The 21,114-nt window shown below is 54.2% G+C and overlaps 2 protein-coding genes and 1 long non-coding RNA gene across 4 annotated transcripts; 1 reads left to right on the top strand and 2 right to left on the bottom strand.

Moving 5' to 3' along the window:
• Positions 1-4,268: 4,268 nt before the first annotated feature.
• CLDN15 (claudin 15) lies at positions 4,269-9,410 on the bottom strand. Of its 2 annotated transcripts, none has more exons than XM_026019666.2 (5): positions 9,194-9,410; positions 6,338-6,502; positions 5,283-5,364; positions 5,074-5,190; positions 4,269-4,685 (listed from the first exon to the last, which is right to left on the bottom strand). In XM_026019666.2, the coding sequence occupies exons 1-5, from the start codon at positions 9,408-9,410 to the stop codon at positions 4,565-4,567; spliced, it is 702 nt and encodes a 233-aa protein (XP_025875451.2). In that variant the 3' UTR covers positions 4,269-4,564. The 2 variants fall into 2 exon arrangements, with proteins under 2 accessions (XP_025875451.2, XP_072609065.1); XM_072752964.1 differs by having other exon boundaries at positions 6,338-6,433.
• Positions 5,732-9,226, top strand: LOC112935770 (uncharacterized). Its single transcript, XR_012000527.1, has 4 exons — positions 5,732-5,836; positions 6,418-6,497; positions 7,743-7,979; positions 9,150-9,226. It is a non-coding gene; the product is annotated as an uncharacterized lncRNA (long non-coding RNA).
• A 2,190-nt stretch (positions 9,411-11,600) lies between the features above and the next one.
• On the bottom strand, positions 11,601-18,498 carry FIS1 (fission, mitochondrial 1). Its single transcript, XM_026019629.2, has 6 exons — positions 18,013-18,498; positions 15,279-15,692; positions 14,251-14,383; positions 12,772-12,848; positions 12,223-12,328; positions 11,601-11,906 (listed from the first exon to the last, which is right to left on the bottom strand). The coding sequence occupies exons 2-6, from the start codon at positions 15,321-15,323 to the stop codon at positions 11,809-11,811; spliced, it is 459 nt and encodes a 152-aa protein (XP_025875414.1). The 5' UTR covers positions 15,324-15,692; positions 18,013-18,498; the 3' UTR covers positions 11,601-11,808.
• Between the last annotated feature and the right edge of the window lie 2,616 nt (positions 18,499-21,114).

Raw genomic sequence — 21,114 nt, 5'->3', positions numbered from 1 at the left:
CTTGGCCTTTCTCTGGAGACTTGAGGCTGGGTCAGTGGTGTTGTGGACAGCTCCAAGTTGCATGGTGGTGAGGACACAGTTTGGGGACAGTCCCAAGTATGGTGGTTTCAAAAGATGGTGTACATTTTCTGACTATCCTTTCATCGAAAAATAGGGTCTTTGCCCCCTTCCCCTGGGATCAGGGCAGAGTCATGCCTGCTTCAACCAGCAGAGAGTAGCAGAAGTGAGATCATGTGACATCCAAGGATAGGTAGTAAAAGGCCAAGAAGCTTCTGTCTTGTCACCTGGGACACTTGTTATTTTGGGTCCCTCCATCACCATGTGAGGAATCCAACCATCCTGAAGCCGCCGTGCTATGAGGAACCAGGCCCCACGGGTAGGCCACACGTGGTGCCCCCACTGGCGGACCCTGCCGAGTCCAACCTCCAGGCCACCCCAGCGGCTTCTGTCATGGGACTGAAGACACCTACAGATGATTCTGGCCGCCAGGCATCAAATCGCCCTTAGCCATCTGAGGCTTCCCGGCTGTGTCTGCAACATCATGGAGCAGACACAAGCTGTCCCTGCTATGCCCCAGATTGCTAACCTACAGAAGCCATGTGTATAATCAAAGCTTTGTGCCGCTGAGTCTCAGGATGGTTGTTACCGCAGCGGTAGTAACTGGGACACTAAAGAGTCTGGCGTGCTGGCTTCTGACTTCTGGCCTAAATTTATTGTGTCTCCCAGGAAGGGAAACTTTTGTGGGTCCTAACCTTTCCATCTTCTGCTCTATCATGAAATACATTTGAGAAAGAAAAAGAGAAAAAAAAAAAAAAGAAAAAAGAGGGAAGAAGAAAAGAAGGGATGGAAGGGAAGAAATGAAGGAAAAAGAATAAAAGACTATGTCCCCTGGCTGAGAAATGCCATCAGCGCTCCGCTGTGATCACCTGCATTGGACTTCCTGTCAGATTTGCACCGAGTCAACACAGTCTCCTTGGTTTATTTCCTAAATTCTCTGGCTTTGTTTCATATTTTGCTGTTACAAAAAGAACCATGAAGGTATTGCCTGGTGTGAGATTTGTCTATTCAGTGACACACAGCCTTCCCAGCTGACCTTGATCGGACGGAGCCAAGCCCAAGGGCTCCACATGGCTCTCATGCTAGGTGGCTCCAGGAGTCGGGTCACATTCTCTAGGAAGGATCTATGGACAGCCAACCCCCTGAAACCATACTCCCTAAGGAAAGCCTTGAGCAGTTTTTGCCGGCTTCCTGTGTGCTGAGGAGATTGGTCTCTACTTTGGGAGACCCGGGTCTTTGGGAAATCTAAACTGTGCCAAAAACTTGTAGAAGCTGCGAGGCAGCAGCACAGCCTCCTCCCGGGCACAATGAGACTGGAAGGCTAGAGCCTGGGGGCTCACTCCTACAGCCCTCAATGAGAATTAAATGTAGTTGACATGAATTAGTTTGGAAAGCCAAGAATCCTGAGAAGCAGGCCAGTTGCGTTTTCAGTCTTGGACAAATCCTGGTCCTACTGTCTACTAACTGCATAGCTTGGACAGGTCACTTACAGGTCACTCTGACTCCCTTATAACCACCGCCCCGACAGTGGGAAGATGAAATGAGATGGCATGCCCAGCCCAGTACCTGGCATCTGGAAAGTTCTCAGTCAGTGATAGCTGTTGACATGATTAACCAAGGCCTCCAGCAATTCGTTGTTGAGCTTTGTCACAGCTGGTTCCTCCAAAGACTGGACATTCCTCGCAGTAGCCTTAGCACCTTGCCCACTGCACAGCAACCAGCTGCTTACATTTCTCTTTGCTCCTGGTTTGTGAGTTCTTTGAGGCCAGAGGCCATGTCTTGGTGCCACACTAACTTATGGCAAAGAAGAAAATCAGTATTGTTTAAAAGGGTAAGCGTGTCGATAGCTCTTAATAGACATGTGACTATGCATGCATAAAGAAGAAGTCAAAACTTAACCTAGTGCCCATGTTAAGGTACCTACTTAGATGCTCAAGTGTGAAGTCTGACTTGTATTAGTTTTCCTGAAAGTGGGAAGGGGTGAGAAGAGGCAGGCTGGGGTCTGAGAAAGGAGGTAGAAGCTGTGGGGCAGGGGGCAGAGTGGAAGTTTGTGTCTGACATGTCCAGGTGGCGTCAGGAGATGTAATTAGCTTTTTTTTTTTTTAAGGTTTTATTTATTTATTCATGAGAGGCACAGAGAGAGATGCAGAGACACAGGCAGAGGGAAAAGTAGGTCCCATGCAGGGAGCCTGACATGGGACCTGATCCCGGGACTCCAGGATCACACCCTGGGCCAAAGGCAGGCGTTGAACTGCTGAGCCACCCAGGGATCCCAGCTTTTTTAAAAAAAAAAAGATTTTATTTATTCATGAGAGAGACAGAGACATAGGCGGAGGGAGAAGCAGGCTCCCTGCGGGGAGCCCCATCTGGAACTCAATCCCAGGACCCCGGGATCACGACCTGAGCCAAAGGCAGGCACTCAACCATTGAGCCACCTAGGCGTCCCTATAATTAGCTTTTGTCCTTCATTGGATGTGTGTAGGGAGGTAGGTACAGGCATCCTGAGGAACTCTGATGGCTTCTCAGAACTGTGAGATCCTTCTTAAGGTGTTGGTCACATGTCTGAGAGAGAAACGCACTATGGGTTTGCTAACAAAGCGAACCTCACAGGGCCAATGCTTGGCACAGTAGATGGGTAGTTGTGACACTAGGGGCCACCGTGAAACAAGCTTTCCAGCACCCACTCTCTTGTGCAGTCCCTTCCATGATGACTCTTGACTTGGCCACGTAACTGGCTTGGCCAACAGGACATCCCCAACTATGGAAGCAAAGAGTGAGGGGGGCATAGGATATACAGACTCAGCAAATTTCTTACCAGGAAACCTCTTCACAGCTGAAAAAGCACTGGTGCTTCTAGGTAGACCCTTAGGAAACCCCAAGCCAGTGTGTGTCCAAGGCCAGTGAGCAAACAGGTTTGCTAGGAGAGCAGGATTGTATGGAGGAAGAGTAGGGACTGGGGACAGCAGGTGGGCTAGGACCAGGCAGTGTGTTAATGGTCTTGGGCTTTTTTCCTGAGGCACGAGGGAGCTGCCAGGGCAGCACAAAGCATGGTGCTCTGTGACAGGAATGTGGACAGGATTAGAAAGAGAAGCTCAGTTAGGGAAATCCTTTCCTGAGCAAGGGAGAATGAGGGCCTGACCCAGTGAAGGGAGCAAAGTAAGTGGATGTGAAAAACACTGAGGCAGGGGGGAATCCATAGACTCTGGGGGACATGGCGGAGGGGAAGTGAAGAGAAAGCCTGAGATGACTGAGGTCAAGTTGTGCGACTTAGGAGTCAGCTATGCTGGTCACAGGAATGACGGGAAGTGGCAGCGATGAATTTGATGACTTTGCCCAGCCTGGGGAAAACACATGGGGCGGGGGGAGGGGGCAGGGAGTGTATGCACTTCTGAGGCTCAGGAGAGAGGGCCCAGTTAGAATGCAGATGTGGGGGTCTCTACATCCTGGGGGACAGTCCGTTCAGGTGAGTGGATAGGATGAAAGAGAAAGAAGGGGCGAGATTGGAACCCAGGCCACTTCCCAGTGACTGGTCACCAGGTCAGCGCTGCTGGGGCTAGGGTACGGTCCTAGCCCCCCTTCCTCCAGCAGGCGCCAGGCCTCTTTTTTTTTTTTTTAAATTTTTTTTTCCAGGCCTTTCTCTTGTGGCCTCGTTCTCCTGTCTCCAAGCCTGTCCGTGACCCAGTGCAGAGTCTGAGTTGGACACCACGGAGTCACCATGCACACAGCACCGATACGCAAGCCTCTGTGGAGAGACATTCAGAGCCTTTCTGGAAGTCCTCATTGAATTTTCCCCAGGAAATCTGCCTGCACCAGACCTGGCTGATTTGACACACAATTTCAAAGGGTTTGTCAATTTGTGATGTCCACTCTTAGACACAGCTAAAGGGACTCTGCTCAGGGTCAGCTGTCTCCTTGAGGAAGGTCGAGAGTAGAGAATGACTTGTTATCTCAGGCTGGCCAGGGGAAATCTCTGCCGCTTCCAGCTTCCTAGAGCTGTGTCTTCCTCGGTCTGCTCCTTGGGGACTCTCGTCAGTAATTCGGAGTGCCCCACTCTTGAAATCACTTGCAACCGCTCCTCTTTTTCAGATGAGACAGTCCAGAAGTGACAGAGGGACAGGTGCCAGCCTGGGGTCCAGAAACTGAGACGACCCTGGGGGCCACCCCAGTCACCCATTGCTTGGCCAGCCACTTCATGTCACTCTCCATCCCTGGACAGTTCATAGTACAAATTTATTTAAGCATGTATTTATACAGAATACAAACCGTCGGGGACGCCTCCGCCCCCTCAGCCAACCAGCGCCCAGACCCAGAAGGTCCCGCCCCAGGAGTCTGAGCTGAGTTCTCAGGAGGCGGGATCTTCGCCAGGCGGAGGAGGCGTGGCCGCGGCGGGAGGAGCTGGGCGTGGCTTCCGGGCGCGGGGCGGAGTCGGGGCGTGGCCCGCAGCCCGCGGTTAGCGGGACCTCTCTCCGCTCGGGGCAAGGCGAAGGCAAAGGGGTCCACCGGCGTCCTACACGTAAGCGTTCTTCCCGTATTTGCCAAAGGTGCTGTCGCCTTCTTCGTCCGAGGCCGCGGGGCGCAGGCGGTCAACGAGGCCGGGGGACCGCACCGCGGAGGCATCGTAGGGGAGCCTGGGTCAGCCGGGCCTGGGTGAGCGGAGGCGCGCCCCCCATCCCGGCCGCCCCCGCCCCCGCCCCCCCCCATCCCGGCCACCCCCGCCCCCCATCCCGGCCGCCGCCGCCCCCGCCGCCCCCCATCCCGGCCGCCCCCGCCCCCCATCCCGGCCACCCCCGCCCCCCATCCCGGCCGCCCCCGCCCCCGCCCCCCCAATCCCGGCCGCCCCCGCCCCCGCCCCCCCCATCCCGGCCGCCCCCGCCCCCCATCCCGGCCGCCCCCGCCCCCGCCCCCCCAATCCCGGCCGCCCCCGCCCCCCCATCCCGGCCGCCGCCCCCGCCCCCCCATCCCGGCCGCCGTCCCCGCCGCCCCCCATCCCGGCCGCCCCCGCCGTCCCGCCCTTACCTGGGGGCCGGGGTCGCGTCGGGAGCTCGGCAGCAGCCGGAGCCGAGGCAGACGCCGCCCAGGATGGCCAGAAGGGAGGCGCTCCAGCCCAGGTAGAGGGCGGGGCCCAGCTCGTACCTGGGGACAGGGACGGTGCGCGGCGGCGCTGGCTCGGGCCCGGCCGCGTCCCACCCACCCAAGGACCCCCAGGGCGGGGCTCCCATACTCACTTGGTCCCCGGATACAAGGGGTCGAAGAATTCCCGGGTGATGTTGAAGGCGTACCAGGAGATGGCCACCATCCCGCAGAATCCTGGGGAAGGAGAGGAGGGCCACGCTCGAGCCCCAGGCCCGAGCCCCAGGCCCGGCAGAGGGGGGCGGGGGGGGGGGGGGCGGCGCAAGTCCAAAGGCAAGTTGCCGTCCCTCCCTAGGTCCTGGCCCTTCTGTCTCCTAGGGTCCCAAGCGCAGCCCCTCTTTCATGTCTAGTCTCCCAGGCTCTGCCCTCGGTCCGTTCTTTATCCCCAACCTGCCTAGCATCTTGATCAGAGTTGACTCACGTGGAATCTGCCCCATCCAAATCCTACCCATCCTGGAAAGTCCAGCTGCCCCAGCAATTGTCCGCGAAGCTTGCCCTGATGATGCCTGTTGCTTTGGCCTCCCCAACCCCCCACACCCTCCAGCCTGGGACAGGCCTTTGCCACTCAGAGCAGTGAAGGCGTGAGGCCAATGAGACCCCTGGACTACTGTGAGACCTCCAGCCTTGGCCCTCTCCGGGGGCTCCTCCAGTAAGTCACCTGGGCTTTCTGAGCCTGTTTCCACAGCCGGAGAGGAGGCCACGCCCACCCTACTTCACGGGCTTCTTGTGAGGCCTTGCATGCAGGTGTTTTACAGACTGAAAAGATGGCCAGTCCTACAGTATCGTTCCTCTTTGCTGCGGGTTTGCACGTACACCCCTGACTCTGACCTTCCCAGGCTGGCTGTAAGCTCTGGGGGCAGATGCTCACTCACCTTTGGGGTCCCTCTCACACCTCACTCATACCTGGCTCCTAGTTGGTGCTCAATAAACGTTGCTGATGGATTGATTTGTAGCCAAGAGAGTTGGTGAGCATGAGTGAGGCTGGTGTAAGCAGGGGAAGAGGGAAGACTGGGAAGGGAGGGCAGGTGTCTATGCCACCGGGAAGGTGAGACACGCACTGGGAGTGGCAAGCTGGAGAGGACAGGGAATCCCGGGAAGCCCCCCCACACACACACAATGCAGGGCACACCCACCACCTTCCCCCAGTTACCAGCCAGTATGTGTAGGACCCCTGCGGTGGCCGCCAGCTTGGCCTTCCTGGAGAGCTCCATGCCCCCAATGTTTATGCAGCGCAGCCCCACCATGCCTAGGAAGAGGCCCAGGAAGCCCAGGAAGATGGCGGTGATCATGAGCGCCCGGCAGGCCTGGAGGTACCCTGGGGAGGTGGGGCGCAGCCATGGGTCCCTAAGCTGGCCCCTTCCCCCTCCACCACTAAACCAGCCCCTTACATACAGCCAGCCCCTGTTTGGGTCTTAGCCCATAAAGGCCCTCAAGTCCTCTCCTTCCCCTTCAGGCCCTATTTGGCTGATGGGGTCTCCTTCCCAGGAACTCACCTCAGCCTCAAGGAATCTCAACCCCTGCTCCCCCTGCACCTGGCTTTGGGGCACTTCATGATGGGTTTTCTCCCTGACACTGCTGACACTTTGGCCAGATGATGCTGTGTTCTGGGGGGTCATCTGTGCATTGTGGGACGTTCAGCAGCATCCCTGGCTTCTATTCATGAGGTGTCAGCAACAATCTGCCCCAAGAGGGACAATCAAAAAATGCTTAGACACTATCAAATGATCCCTGAGGGACAAAATAACCCCCAGCTGAGAACACTGCTCTGTTAGGTCGCCACCACGCTCTGTTGTGAATTACAGAAATTGCACTCAAGCGCCCCAGCCCCTTGCCCACATCTGCTTCTCTCCGGGGTCCCACCTGGTGCCTGGCACAGCCCTGGGCAGCCTGAACTGAGCTTTCTCCCGAAGCAACCAGTAGGGGGCAGCACTGGCCCATGAGTCTCAGGATGAAGGCCATTTCTGATCTGCAAAGTGGGATACCTGGGCACAGGAACAATCCAAGCCCGTCTAGTTCATGTTATGTTTGGTGCCTCAGATTCCCCTTTGTCAAAGCTGAAGGAAACAGCCAGCTTCGTTCCTGGTCCCCTTCCCCCTTCTCTGTTTTTGATAGTTGCCAAGCACTCCAAGGACCTTGCTCCCCTTCCCGGGTGGGGCCCGCCATGGTGCTAAAGGAGAGGCTGGGTCCCTGCCAGGAAGATGTGAAGTGGCCCGGGGCTGGCGGTTGGGAGGAGGGACAAAGTTCCCTGGAGCGCGTTCTCACTCCCAGCCACTCCCTCTGGAGTTCCCGCCCCCTCCCCTGCCTCTACACACACATTCATCCACGAGACTCTACCCGGGGCTGACCAGCTCTGGGTCCCCAGGCAGCCAGGGTAGACAAGGGAGAGATTATTGATGGGCCCCCAGGGAGCAAGGGCTGGGCGTGATTAAATAAGTGAGAGTCAGGACCCCCTTCAGGACCAGAGTCACCCTGGAAGTGTCGGCTCCCTGGGTTCCAGCCCCCCTACCACCTGTGGGACTCTGGGCGGGTTAACGCTCATCCTTGCGGCTTTCCAGTAAGAAGAGGCCGGCTTTCCAGTAAGAAGAGGCCGCTAACCCCGGCACAAGCAGGCTATCGTAGACAGCACTGAGGGAGGAACCCAGCACCATGGCTGGGACCCGGATGACCCCCCCATACAGGGCAGCATCCCCCCCTTCGCCTCAAGAATGCTCCTACTGCTCCATCAGCAGTTCCAAGCGGGGCCCTTCTCTGGCGGACAGGCTCACAGCAAAGGCCCCTCCTCAAACCACGGGGTAGGTGAGGGTGGGTGAGGGTGGGTGAGGGTGGGTGAGGCGGGAAGGGCTGTGGCTGCTGGGCTGGCTGCCTCCAAGGCCCCCTCTGGCCACCCAGCCTTCTGTGCTTCTGGCCTAGATGGTACTCAGCTTTATAGGGAGCTTTGGGGGGCACCTGCCTTAAGTCCTGGGAAGAGGGATGAAGGCATGACGCCCCCACTGCTGTCTCAGGAGATTCTGGGAACAGTGGGGGCCTAGAGACCCACACAGATCCCCTAACTTCTCAGAGCATCTCTGGCATTCCTGGGGGATTTCCTGGGGGATTTCCAAACCCAGTGTTGGCATTAGTTCTGTCCATACCCCGCACCTGCAGTACGGGACAAGAGCAAGATGGTTCTGATCTTCCCCTCTCGCTGTGGGGCTTGGGGTGGAAGGGGGACCCCCCTGGGGCATGCTGGCGGCTACTCCTAGGGTGAGCGGGAAGCAGGAAGATGCTACCACCACCAGGGGGAACCTTTCTGGGCCAAAAGAGCTGTAGGCTCCAGCCGCTTCAAAATACTACAAAAATACACTGCCTGAGAACACCAAACACACGCACAGCACACACCCCTACCTGCTTCCAGTGGATGCTGAGCTGCAGGGAGACTCCCTTTAAAAGGGTCCTTTAGAACTCACCATGGCAGTGGGACGGGTGCCCCCGCCAGAGCCTGAGGCTCTTAAGTGTCTCAACCCCAAGAACCCAAGACAGGGCACCCTCTGCATCCCACAAACCCCTGCATTCCCACCCCAGCGCTAAGATGCTGAAATCAGTCGTGTTTGTACTAGGCTAACACAACATGCTAACGTTCCGTATGCTTTATCCCAACACATAACCGTCCCCTGAGCCAGTGCTATTACTCGGATTCTACAGGTGGGAAAAATGAAGCTCATTTTATCACCTGCCTGGGGCACAGAGCTAGCAAAGTGCACCCGTCAGGCTGACCCTGGTGCCTGCACTTGTAACCACTAGGTGTGTCACATTAGGGCAGGGGGACACGTGGGATGAGGTCCCTACTGCAGTTCCAGAAAGGGGGCTGCCCCCAGCACTCCCAAGCACCTCCCAGCTTGATCTAGGCCTCCCTTACTAGTACAGTGCCCAAAGCCCGACCATGGGCAGCACCCACCATCCCCAGGGGTCTCTCCCTCCCCCAGCCTCCTGCCACCCTCTACCCCCTGGAGCTCTCCCCATCCCATACCAGAGAGAGCCAGCAAGGACGGAAACTCCCGGCAGCTGTAGACTCCTAGGGAGTCGGTGGCACAGCTAAACCAGAGGTTCTCGAAGATGGTGTTGGTGGTGATGACGCTCCCGTGCACGGTGGACACTCGCCAGTAGCTGTTTGGCAGGGTCACCCCCAGCATCAGCAACCCCAGGGCTGCCATGAAGAAGCCGAAGGTCTCCACAGCCACCGACATGGTGGGATGCAGGGCCCTGGGGGCGGCTGGGGCCCCAGAGAAGGGGAGGGGCTGAGCCCCAGGGGAACTTGAGAAGCTTCGGCTAAGCTGGACTACTCAGGCAAGCTGGAGAGAGAGAAAGGGGGGCCAGCGGCAGTCTGGGCTTCAGGTCTATCTCTTGGTTTCTGGCCCCGGCCCTCTCTCTGGCTCTTTGCTTCCCGGAAGGTCCGGGCAGAGGAATGAGCCTAGAGCACCAGGCAGCTGTTGACGAAGAGATGGAGGGAATAAACGAAACGGGCCAAAAGTCCACCCCCTCCCCCAGCCTCTGGGCTGCTCTGGGCTCCCCGCCCCAGGAGGGGGGCGGAGAGGACTTCTGGGAGTGACTAACGGATACGGCCAAGGAGGGGCCCCCATGGGAGGCGGTGGGAGCCAAGGGGAAGCATGTCTGACTCAGCTTTCGTGGGGGGGCCAGAACATGGGAGAAGAGGGTGACAGAGAGGCAGAGACAGAGTGCCCACAGACAGACCTCTGGTAGGGCAGCAGCTGAGGAGCAGAGCCACCCTCCCAGATGTTGGTGAGAAGAGTTTAAGAAATGCAAAAGATGGGGACACCTGGGTGGCTCAGCGATTGAGCGTCTGCCTTCAGCTCAGGGCATGATCCTGGGGTCCCACATCGGGCTCCCTGCATGGAGCCAGCTTCTCCCTCTGCCTATGTCTCTGCCTCTCTCTTTCATGAATAAATAAAATCTAAAAAGAAAAAAGAAACACAAAAGACCCAGGGTTTCCTTCCTCCAAGGATGATGATGGTTGGATAAGGGAACAGGGTATCTGGGAGAAACCCACTGCCCTGGAGTCCAACCAACCCAGAATCAAACCAGACCCAAAATTTACCAGGGACCCAGGCGTGCAGTCAGCCCTGTGCTGAGATTGTTTCTGCTTCTGTGAGCTAGAACCAGCTTCCTCACCTCATGGGGTGTATTAAGAACTGTGACCCCAGATCAAAAGCTCCCGCAAGTGTGAAACACTCCCTCCCCGGTGACCACCCTGGGTCTGGGTACTGCAGGCCTGGGCTGAGGCCACCAGTGGGTTGCTTCCCCCCTTGTTGTGCTGATCTTTGACTCTCGGCACGGAGCTTGATCTTACTGCCAAGGGCCACTGAGGAGGATAAACCACAAGCCCAGAATGTGATCCTGTGGGTAATCTAAGCTGCTCGGTTATCAGAACTGTCATCAGCTCTATTAATTATGATGGATTCAAAACCTCCGGGTCCCCACCCCAAGCCAAGGCTGAGCACCTGTCCGGGTGTGGACAGTATTTCCTACCCCTAGGCCAAGCCAGGGCAGCTCTGCTCTCCTGCAAGGACAGCAGAGGCTCAGTCTCCAGGGACGGGGACAAAGGCTACCCCCAGGCAGCACCACATCACTCGGCCAAGTGTATTCCCCCACCCCATGGCCCCCCTCTCGGTGTCAGGCTCCCCTGAGCTCCCCTCAGGTGCCTCCTCAATCCCTCCAGGCTAGGCTGGCTTGGCTGTGGAACGAGAGGTATGCAGTGAAGCAAGACAGGCCCACGCTGAGCCTGGCACCAGGCGGGTGTGGGGCCAAGCAGGCTGGGTGGGGACTGGGTCCCGACCTTCCATCTCTGAGCCTACAGCTGGGATGTCCTAAGTTCGTAAACTTTTCTCCAGAACTCTTGATGACCCCATGCCAAATGCCTATTCCTGCCTCTGGGCAGCAGCCCCTCCCCTAAGGGGATGGGGGTGGGGGTGGGGTGGGGTGGGAGTTGGGTCATGGGGAGGATAGAGGGGGGACAGGGAGGGGGCCACAGGAAGACAAAAGGAGGGAAGGGCGGAGGTTTTGGCGGAAACGGAGTGGGGGGGCCCCCCTGGTGTGGAAAAGTCCACGTGCTGAGATGCAGCTGTGTGGGTCAAAGGAGATGGACACATAAATCCTGGCCTGTCCCCTCCACTCTGCCCTCCCGCCTCCACTCACTGCTCTTTCCTGGGATTCAAGCACCATTCGAGGCCTCGTCCCTGTCTCGGTGCTGCCAGCTTTGGAGGTGGGGGGCGGGAAGAGGAAGGAAGGGTGTGGGGTCTGGGCAGCTTGGCAGACAAAGACGAAACCCACACCAGCCACAGCAGGCAAGAAAGGACCCCGGGGGACCCCCACCCTTAGGCCCAGTGGAGCCCGCCCCTTCTTCAACACGGAAACAGCAGTTCCCAAGCCAAGGCCCAGTTTTATTTACACTCATTCCGGAGCACATGGTTTGGGGCTGTTGGATAAGTCTCTGGGGAAAGAAGAATGAAGGCCGGTGGGCAGTGACGGGGTATGGAAGGGACAGCAAGGATGGACGGGTCCCCCCTCTTCGACTGTCCTCTACAGTCTCCAACATATCCCTGGGCAGAGGTGGAGGTGCGGTCTCATTCAGGATTTGGACTTGGATACAGCAAGTCCGATGAGTCCAGCCAGGCCCGCCACGCCCAGGGCCATGCCTCCGACAATGGCCATGCCCACTAGTCCATCTAGGAAGGGAAACGGGAGACTGTCAGGAGCTCAGCACCCCCAGGAACCCTACCTGATGCTCCTCAACAGATGTCATGAGGTGAGGGGATCCAAGGCTTGGAGGGACCAAGGGGGAAGTGCTTGGGCGGGGGGCGGGGGGGAGGGGCAGGGGTAGGGGGCTCATCTCAAGGGAAACCAGAGAAACCAGAGAGCCCAGGCCTGGGGGAAGGACTCAGACTTAACCAAGAGCCCAGCGGCACCCGGGGGTGATGACGGGGCCCAGCAGACAGGAGTAGGAAGTGTAGGAAGTAGAGGGGGCAGAGAGGAAGGGTTCACCTTTCTTCATGGCCTTGTCAATGAGCCGTTCCAGTTCCTTGGCCTGGTTGTTCTGGGGCTCTGTCTGCAGCAGCCCCCGCACATACTTTAGTGCCTTCTCATATTCCTGCACTCAGGGAAAACACACAGACACACACCCCCTCAGTATTCTAGCTCTCCTCCTGCCCAACCAAGTGGCCTTCCTTTCGCTGGCCCTGGGGGCTCCTCCCTCTCTACCTCCTCCTGTAGTCCAGCCCCACCCAACGGAGTAGAGTCCACAAACAACCCCAACTGTGTGGGGGTGATAAGATGGGGGAGATAACAACCCAAGGCTTGGGGCTGCACCCCAACCTGAGGTCACCTTGCTCCCCACACCCTTGGCAGTTGGATCCTTTGGCTCTCACTTTCCCTCAGTGACCTGGCCTGCCATCACCCTGCACCTCTGTACCCCCTGCCCATGGCCCTCTTCGGCCTTCCCAATGGCCAGGGCTCTCCCCTGGTGGAGAAATGAGAGGATGCCGGTGGCCCACCCAAGTAGGGAGGGGTAGGAAGAGGGGCAATCTGCCTTACCTTGAGCCGGTAATTCCCCACAGCCAGGTAGAAGACATAATCCCGCTGCTCCTCTTTACTCCCCTTGGGCAGCAGTTCTAGGGAAGGTGGGAAGGGAAGAGGGTGAAAACTACTTCTCACCTTTCCTAGTGCTTGTGTGTCAGGCACCCCTTCTACTCTCTGACTCCCTGTATGATCCGGGGAGAAAGTCACTGTCCTGAGCTTCCGTTTCAGTTCCAGTGACTCTCGACTTCCCAGTCGGACCTCTCAGGCAGCGTGGACCCAGGCTGCTGGACACCCGGGTGATCAACACCCTGATCTCAATACTGCCGTCAGCTCTGGTTCATCTCAGTGAACTGAGAGGAAATCAAGGCACTGGAGAAGCCAAAGGCATCTCGACTCACTTTGGCACCTGCTGTGCATTCTCACTGCCCTTGTTTGCTGCCCAGATTAGTGTTCAAGTAAGTCTGCACTCCCACCCCCTTTAAAAAAAGCAACTTGAAAATCATCTTCAAAAAAAAAAAAAAAAGAAAGAAAGAAACTCATCTTCAATTAGCATTCCCTGAATGATGCAATGATTCATCAATGATGAATGATGAGAGAGACCTGACTCTCTCCTAATTCAGGGGCTTCTCAGGGGCTTATGTGCTCAGTTGTATGCTGTGCAATGGGATCTGTGTGGCTAAGTAGTTTGGCAAGTGTTGACAAATCTTCCCAAGTGTCTGTCCTGTATCCTCAACAGGACTGGCAGTGCTTAGGAGACCACACCTACAGCTGTGCACTGCTCTGCAGGAAACCTGACAAATCTGAATGAGCGAAAGGGGCAAACATAGGTGGAAGTGATTTGCATCAGAAAAGATTCTTGTTTTCATAGATTTACCATGGCCATCTTTTGGCTGTACACCATTTTAGTACATGATTACTGACCAAGAGAAAGGGGATGCAGGGCACAGAGAAATTTAAAGCTCATGTGCTGCGGACCTCTGACAAATGGTGACCCATCCCAAACCAAGGGGAAGTAGGATTCCAATCAAAAAAGGACCATCTGCTCACAGGTTTTGGGGACTGTCTTCTGCACTTCTTCCACGCCACCCTCGTGAAAAATTTTCAACAGCTGCTGAATAAGCAACATGGTGGGGGCAAAGAGCAAGGGACTGGGACACACAAGACAGGAGCTTCTAGTCTTAATTCAGCCACTAATTCATTAGCTGTGTGACCTCTAACAAGTTCCTTATGGTCAGACTACCAGATCACCTAAGTCCTGCTGGGACTGTCCTGCTCTGACTGGCTAAACAGGGATGAGGTGGTAATTAGCCAAAAGCACACTGGGAGAAGGCAGGCTAAGGGGCAGCCCTTTGTTGCAGGTGTTTATGGGAAAGTAACTGTGAGGTGACTCCTCTAGGGTCCCATGTTGAAAGAGGATCCCAGCACTTTAGATGGAAGGAGTGAACGAGGCCATGGCAGCAGAGAAGGGGAGAGTCGCTTGGCCTAGCACCTCACCCTCCAGCAGTGCGATGCCTTTACGGATGTCGTCGTTGTACTTGCTGCGCACCAGGCACCAGGCATACTCAAACTGCGTGCTCTTGGACACGGAGCCTGCTGCCTTCTCAGATTGAAATTTCTTTTCAAACTTCTGCCATAGGAGAGGAGAGGAGTCATTTAGAAATGAAGAGGCACGCCATTCTCTACCAGGCCCTGCGTGTCCATTTCCCAGTCACACCCCATCTTCCACAGTCTCTGCCACATTTCCCTCGCGGATCTTGGCATCTGGCCTCCCAGGTTCTGCTAGCTTCATCCCTTGGACCCAGACCCAGGCATCCTGCTTCTTAGCGGCGGGCTGTCTCCTTGGACAGTACCCCCGTCCGTGTCCCTCCCCCTAGTGGTACTGAGCGGAAGGGCCACCTGGTGGCGGCTCCAGGCACCGCTCTGGAACCAGCTGACCGCGAGCGGCTAAACAGTAAACATACTGTCAGAACTGCTCAACAACAGCCCACGCGATCCCTCGTCGGTGGCTGCTTCCCCCAACCAGCCCCCTGGTCGGGCCTGGACCTTTTCTTATCTTCAAAATGGGAATTAAAACAGTGCCCACCTCCTAGAGCTACAAAAATTGAGATACGACCTCAATTCCGAATGCATTTAGCACCGTGCCGAATTATATGAAACTTCAAGGTAGTCTCTATATTCTCCCGACACTAAAGGAATAGTGGGGGGGGGGGGGGGGGGGGGGAGAAGGTGTCCGCACTCTGACCTAACTCCTGCACGAGCCCAGAACCTGTCAGCCTTTCCACGCCAGACAAGCAGGCCCTGAGTCTGGGGCGTGGTGGCCCGGGAAACTACAATTCCCATTAGGGTACGGGACAAAGTAGAACCACTGGACAGGGGCCGGGCGCTGCAGAGGATGCCGGGAGCCGTAGTTCGGCTTCTCTAGGCTAAACTGATGCTGGGTAGAGGGTCTGGCCCCAACCGGACTCTCCTCGGGACCCACCCGTCCGAAGGTTCCCTTTCCCTCCCTCGGGGCCAGGCCTCACCAGCAGGTCGTCCACAGACACCAGCTCGTTCAGTACGGCCTCCATGGCCGCCGCCCCTGCAATCCTCACACCTAAGTCGCTACTGTGCCACCGTCTCCATGGCCTACTGGCAGGGCTTGAGAGCCACTTCCGTCGTCCGGCGGAAGTAGGCCCCCTCCCCAGCGCAGAGCCAATCACCTCACGCAGCTGATGCCAAGCCCGCCCACTGCCGGTGGCGCCCCGCCCCTTCCTCCCAGCGCCATCAGCGCACACCTTGGGCACTAATACGCACGCTCGGACCGGACCACCTTGTTCCCCCACCTGCAGACAGCTCGAAGTCCCACGTTTGTCCTCGCGGGTGCCGTGCGTGTGCCCTCCTCCACCGAGGCTGCCTTAATAGAGTTTGGGCCTATGTCTTGGTGGTTAGCCCTTGGGCTGGAAAAACAGCAGAAAAAGGATGGTGGAGAACCTGGCATGATCTTGAAGTTTGGGGGATCACTTCCCCTCCGGCCCCACCCCCTCTAAGTCTAGGAAATTGGAGGCTACGTTACATTTAGGTGACTGTCACAAAACCATAACCTGGTACCAAGGTTTTTAGGGCCTCTGCTGACTTACGAGAGGATTGACAACTGGACCTGTTAACCATACACCCAGAGACTGGAATACATATGAATAGGGGATACTATGGAAATCTTAAAATGTAAAAAAAAAAAAAAAAATTTAAATCTTAAAATGTGAATTTAAAGAAAAGCTGTTACCCCATTACTTTCAGAGATGGTCCAATCTTTTAATACTTAGAGCATCCTTTGGGTGTGCCTGAGGGGGAAGATGTGCTGTGGGTCATGGGTAGGAACAATCAAAACATGGGAAAGGTAAATGTTCACTCCTCTGGCACCTGTGCTGTGCAGTGAGGGGACTGGGTAGGTAGTGACTTTCATTCTTTTCACCTTCACCCACAGTGCTCCAGGACACAGTGTAAGTTCCATTTCCATGAGGACAGAGCCTGGATCTTGTTTATCTTTGCATCCCTAGCACCTGGCACAAGATTGAGGCCCAATAAATATTTGTCAAATAGATATGAAATAAAGTGAACATAGTAAAGAGGGGGATGCAAATGCAGGGAATTGTGATCCAAACACCTTTCATGTTTGCAAAGCCCATTTATTTATTTATGTATTTTAATTCTCTTAATAGCCTTGTGAGTTAGGTCAGCAAGGGATATTCTCTACTTAGCTCCAAATGAAATGACTTTGATATGGGGAGTCTGTTAAAGAATGAAGAGGAGAGGATAGGACAAGTTCCTAAGTACACTCTGCTATTCATCTTGAAAAAATTCAGGTGTAAATTTGTAAAATTTTGGTGGTATACAATAGAGGACTTCCCTTAAGCACCAGGGTAAACTAGGAACAACTCAGGTTAATTTGAAACCTAGAAGGAAAAGCAATCCTGAGAAACCATTTGTTTCAAGTACAGTAGGAAGATTAAAAATGAAACCCCACAAACTACCACCAATGCTGCTGAAATTGTAATACTCGTTTCACAGTCTTGGGTAGTGGCCAGTATTTTAAATTCACACTATTTGTCAGTTTGTAATTATACATTTGTGTGATAACTTGATGGATGACCCCTCTCATTTGAGACTAGAAGCTACATGAGAGTAGGGTCTATGTCTCTGTTGCTCCTATGATGCACTTAAGGCCCAGCTCAGGGCTCACCACCAGTAGATACTCAATTTGTAAATGTTGCATAAGTAAATATTTCTGTTGCCATCATTAACTCTTTGGAAAGCAATAAAGGAATATGTAGTAAGAGCTAAAAGATGTAATATCATCTGACTAGTAATCTATTCCTGTAGAAATATTCAACAAAAGCAAAAAAAAAAAAAAAAAAAAAAAAGAAGGAAGGAAGGAAGGAAGGAAAAGCAAGACATGAAGATATTCATTCCTGCATTATCTCTGGAAGTAAACAAACAACAAAAGCACCAGGGAATGGTTTTATTAAATGAGGATACATCAATATAATGAAATAACAAACAGTCTTAAAGGCACAGTCATTTGGATTCTTTGCATGTGGATGATAATCTTCAAAACAAAACAAAAGCATCCACTTCTCAAATTTGGTCCTCTAAGTGGGCAGAAGGGAAACTGACATTTTTTGTTGCTGGGACTAAAAGTTAGAACTGGTACTTGTTAGCACATTCTGGGCCCTGGGCCCCTTCCTTGACTACACTGGTTGCAGGCCTGCTCTAGTCTTTTTGGCCTACAGCATCTTGGTGGGCAGCCCAAACACCCACTAAACAGGGCTCCACTATTTGTGTTCTAGTCTTCGGTGATCGCTTACCTCTACTTCCCACTCTCATTTGCTATCCAATCACTTAAGTCCTATCCACCCTGCACCCATTCATTCATTCATTCATCCACCCACCAAACTAATATTCAGGGCCTACTGTGTGTCACCTACTCTTCTGAATGCTGGGCAAGAGAAATGAACTAAACAGACACAGTCCTTCTCTTATGCAAGTTACATCAACAGAAGAGACAAGATTGCTAATGGTTAAATGAATGTCGGGCCACTACCACCTCCATTCTGTCACCATGCTTTTTTTTCCTCCTCTAACCCAGCCTGGCTGTGTTGTATTTTAAGGGTGAGAATCAGAGCTTGTATGTCCTGCTTAAAAATACTGTCTGGGCTACGCGGAACATTGTTTAAAGGTCTTATCACGCACACGAAGCCCTTCGGGATGGCCCCTGCTTACCTTCCCAGCTTCAACTCCAGGCACCCTCACGTCCTGCACGGCGAGGCCTTTCCTGGCAGCCACCGTTCTCCCACCCGGAACGCTCTCCATTCACCAAACACCGGGGCGCCGACGGGGCAGGCGGCTGCCAGCCCCGGGGCCGTTACCCTCCAGGGCAGCCTTCCTCGATCCGGCGCCGCGCCTCGAGCTCCTCGATGAACTCGAGGTATAGAGTCCATCACCCAGGCCTGCAGTCCTTGGTGTGGACAGGGACCGGGTTTACTCATCTCTCTGCCAAAGGCCCGGCGTCCAAGCATCGTTTGAGGCGTGATTGAAAGAGTAACGACAGGAGATCTCAGCCTGACCCTAAGAACTGCGGAGAGTGTGCCCTTCCGGATAGCGGTTAGTTGGCACCCGAGGAAGCGAGGAGTCGGTGTCTCCCCCCGGGGCTGCCCCAGGGAGAGGGCTCGGTGGGCCGAAGGACCCCGGGAGCCGCCGGCGGGGGCCGGGGGGCGGCGGCGGGTAGGAGCGCGCCGCGAGGGCTTCGGCGCAGCCGCCTCCCGGGGAGGCGGGGCCGAGCGGAGCCCGGGGCGGGGCTCGGGGGAGGGGCGGCCGGGGCGGGGGACTCCGATGGCCGATTAACCGGTTGGGCTCCCGGTGAGGGGCGGGGCGGGCGGCGGCGAGGCCCGGGAGTCTCGAACCTCCCCCCGTCGCCCCTGTGACCCCGGGGTGACCGAGGTGCTTGCTCCCTGCTCACCCAGAGACGCCCTCTGTAAATTAAAAGTTACGTGTTGTCCCCTTTAGGGTCTGTCTCGGTACAGAAGTGTGTGATGGGTGCACAGGAATCACCTGGAATCGTTAAACATACAGTCTGATAGAGCTAGGGTGAAGCTGGAGATGTTTCATTTCTAAGAAGCTCCCAGAGGATGCTGCAGCTGTGCATTCTCTAAGATGCTTTCAGAAGCAAAGGTGTGAAACAGTGGTTCTCAAAGTGCAGTCCCAGGATCAGTGGCATAGACATCACCTGGGAATTGTTTAGAAATGCAGATTATTGGGGCCGCTTGGGGGGTGCTCAGTGATTGAACATGTGCCTTTGGCTCAGGTCGTGATCCTAGGGTCCTGGATCCATTCCCATATGGGGTTCCCCAGCGGGGAGCCTGCCTGTTGCCTATGTCTCTGCCTGTGTCTCTCATGAATAAATTTTTAAAATCATAAAAAAAAAAAAAAAAAAGAAATTCAGATTATTGGAGCCCTCTCCTACACCTGCTGAATCAGGAAATCTGCTGGTGGGGTGGCAGTCGGTGTTTTTGCCAACCCCTGTGGGTAATTTTGATGCACGCTGGAATTTGGGGACCAGTGGATAGTGGAAAAATAAAACAGCCTCCACTGTCTATAGACTTGTGACCATGGTCAGTTTGTCTTAATCCAGTGAAACTTCAGTTTCTTCAACTGAAAAATCAGGGTAAAAATATGCCTTCCTAGTGAATCTATTATAATGAGGGAATGTGAGATGATGAAAGTAAAGAAGCTGGCAACCTAATAACCACCATCCTATGAAAAGGTAAACTGTCATTACCATTCAAACAGACTGCCAAAGGCCAATTTGAAAAGGGATTACCCATCTGGCCTGAGGTGCTAGGAAAGTCTTCAGGGAAGAAATGTGAGTTGACATTCGAACCAGGATTCTAAAGTATAGAAATGTAAGTGGAGAAGGTGAGAAAAGGCATTCTAGGAACACAGAACATCCTAGGTAGTCTTGAAAAAGGGCCAGGTGGGGGAGGGACAGTGTTGTGGGAGCACTAGAGGACACGTGGCTGCAGAAGAAATCAGAGACCTTGTGTGCTACACAGTGATGCTTACACTTCAGTTTTTTAGGCAGAGTAAATGCTTTTATGAGAAGGACATCTGCCATATTTATTAGAATGGCAGATCTTGCAACAGTAGTGGGGAGGCTGTTCTGGGGAGCAGAGAGATGAGTTTGAAAGAGATGGTGATAGGTCAGGCTAGAATCAACAAAGACTTAGGCTAATGCACTGTCAGTGAAAGTAATGAGAAGACACAAGAAGGAGGAAATGTTTCTCTGATAAAATGGACAGAACTTGGCAGTCAAAACGGAAATGGAAGACAAGAGAATGAGAGGACTCCGTGACTACTTACTAGGTTTCTAGCTTGCTGAACCATTAGAGAAGGGTGAACTGTTCTCTAAATATGTAGAAGGAAGAATACCTAGATAGAGATTGTACAAATAGAAGCCAGAACTCCAGGAACCAGAAAACCTTTCAGAAGTAGGTAGAAGAGGGGGGCTGCATGGCTCAGTCAGTTGAGTGTCTGCCTTTGGCTCAGTCCTGGGAGTGAGTCCCATACTGGGCTCCTTGCTCAGTGGGGAGCCTGCTTCTTCCTCTCCCTCTGTCTGCTGCTCCCCCTCCTTGTGCTCTCTCTATATATCAATAAATAAAACTTGTAAGAAGAAGAAGAAGAAAAAGAAAGAAAGAAAAAGAAAAAGAAAGAAAGAAAGAAAGAAAGAAAGAAAGAAAGAAAGAAAGAGAAAGAAAGAGAAAGAAGAAAAGAGAGACAAGGAGTATAAGAAGTGGATACAGGAGCTGTCAAAACCAAGTCCAGGAAAGTTGGTGTCCTGAGAGCCAAGACAGATTTCAGTTGATGCCAGTGGACAAGTTATTTTAAAAGTTACAAAGATGTTAAATAGGACAAGGACCAAAAATAGGCCACTAGATTTAACACCAGTTGGTCATTTGTGGTGAGCTTAGAGAGAGTAATTTCACTAGTGTGATAAGGACACCAAGAGATTTTTTTTTAAGATTTTTTATTTTATGATAGAGAGAGAGAGAGAGAGAGAGAGAGAGGCAGAGACACAGGAGGAGGGAGAAGCAGGCTCCATGCTGGAAGCCCAACTCGGGACTCAATCCCGGGACTCCAGGATCACGCCCTGGGCCAAAGGCAGGTGCCAAAACGCTGAGCCACCCAGGGATCCCCCCAAGAGATTTTTTTAAAGCAGGAGGCATAGGCAGGGGCAGAGGGAGTAAGCGTAAGGAAAAATAACTTTAAACTATTCTTTTGGTCTACTACAGTGGAAAAGACAAGGCTCCAATGGTAGTGATCCCAACA

This window comes from Vulpes vulpes, chromosome 3, assembly GCF_048418805.1.
Source record: "Vulpes vulpes isolate BD-2025 chromosome 3, VulVul3, whole genome shotgun sequence".
NCBI classification, from domain to species: domain Eukaryota; kingdom Metazoa; phylum Chordata; class Mammalia; order Carnivora; family Canidae; genus Vulpes; species Vulpes vulpes.
Note: the sequence above shows the minus strand (reverse complement) of the source record. Positions and strands in the feature narration are given on the sequence as shown.

Excerpts from the sequence above, each read along its gene's own strand:
- CLDN15 (XM_026019666.2), bottom strand. The coding sequence starts at position 9,410 with ATGTCGGTGGCTGTGGAGACCTTCGGCTTCTTCATGGCAGCCCTGGGG. Across the intron at positions 6,503-9,193 it reads GTCCTTGCTGGCTCTCTCTG|GGTACCTCCAGGCCTGCCGG; the intron begins GTATGGGATGGG and ends CCACCTCCCCAG. Across the intron at positions 4,686-5,073 it reads GACGCGACCCCGGCCCCCAG|GCTCCCCTACGATGCCTCCG; the intron begins GTAAGGGCGGGA and ends CGGCTGACCCAG.
- FIS1 (XM_026019629.2), bottom strand. The coding sequence starts at position 15,323 with ATGGAGGCCGTACTGAACGAGCTGGTGTCTGTGGACGACCTGCTG. Across the intron at positions 14,384-15,278 it reads TGTCTGTGGACGACCTGCTG|AAGTTTGAAAAGAAATTTCA; the intron begins GTGAGGCCTGGC and ends CTCCTATGGCAG. Across the intron at positions 11,907-12,222 it reads TGACAAGGCCATGAAGAAAG|ATGGACTAGTGGGCATGGCC; the intron begins GTGAACCCTTCC and ends TTCCCTTCCTAG.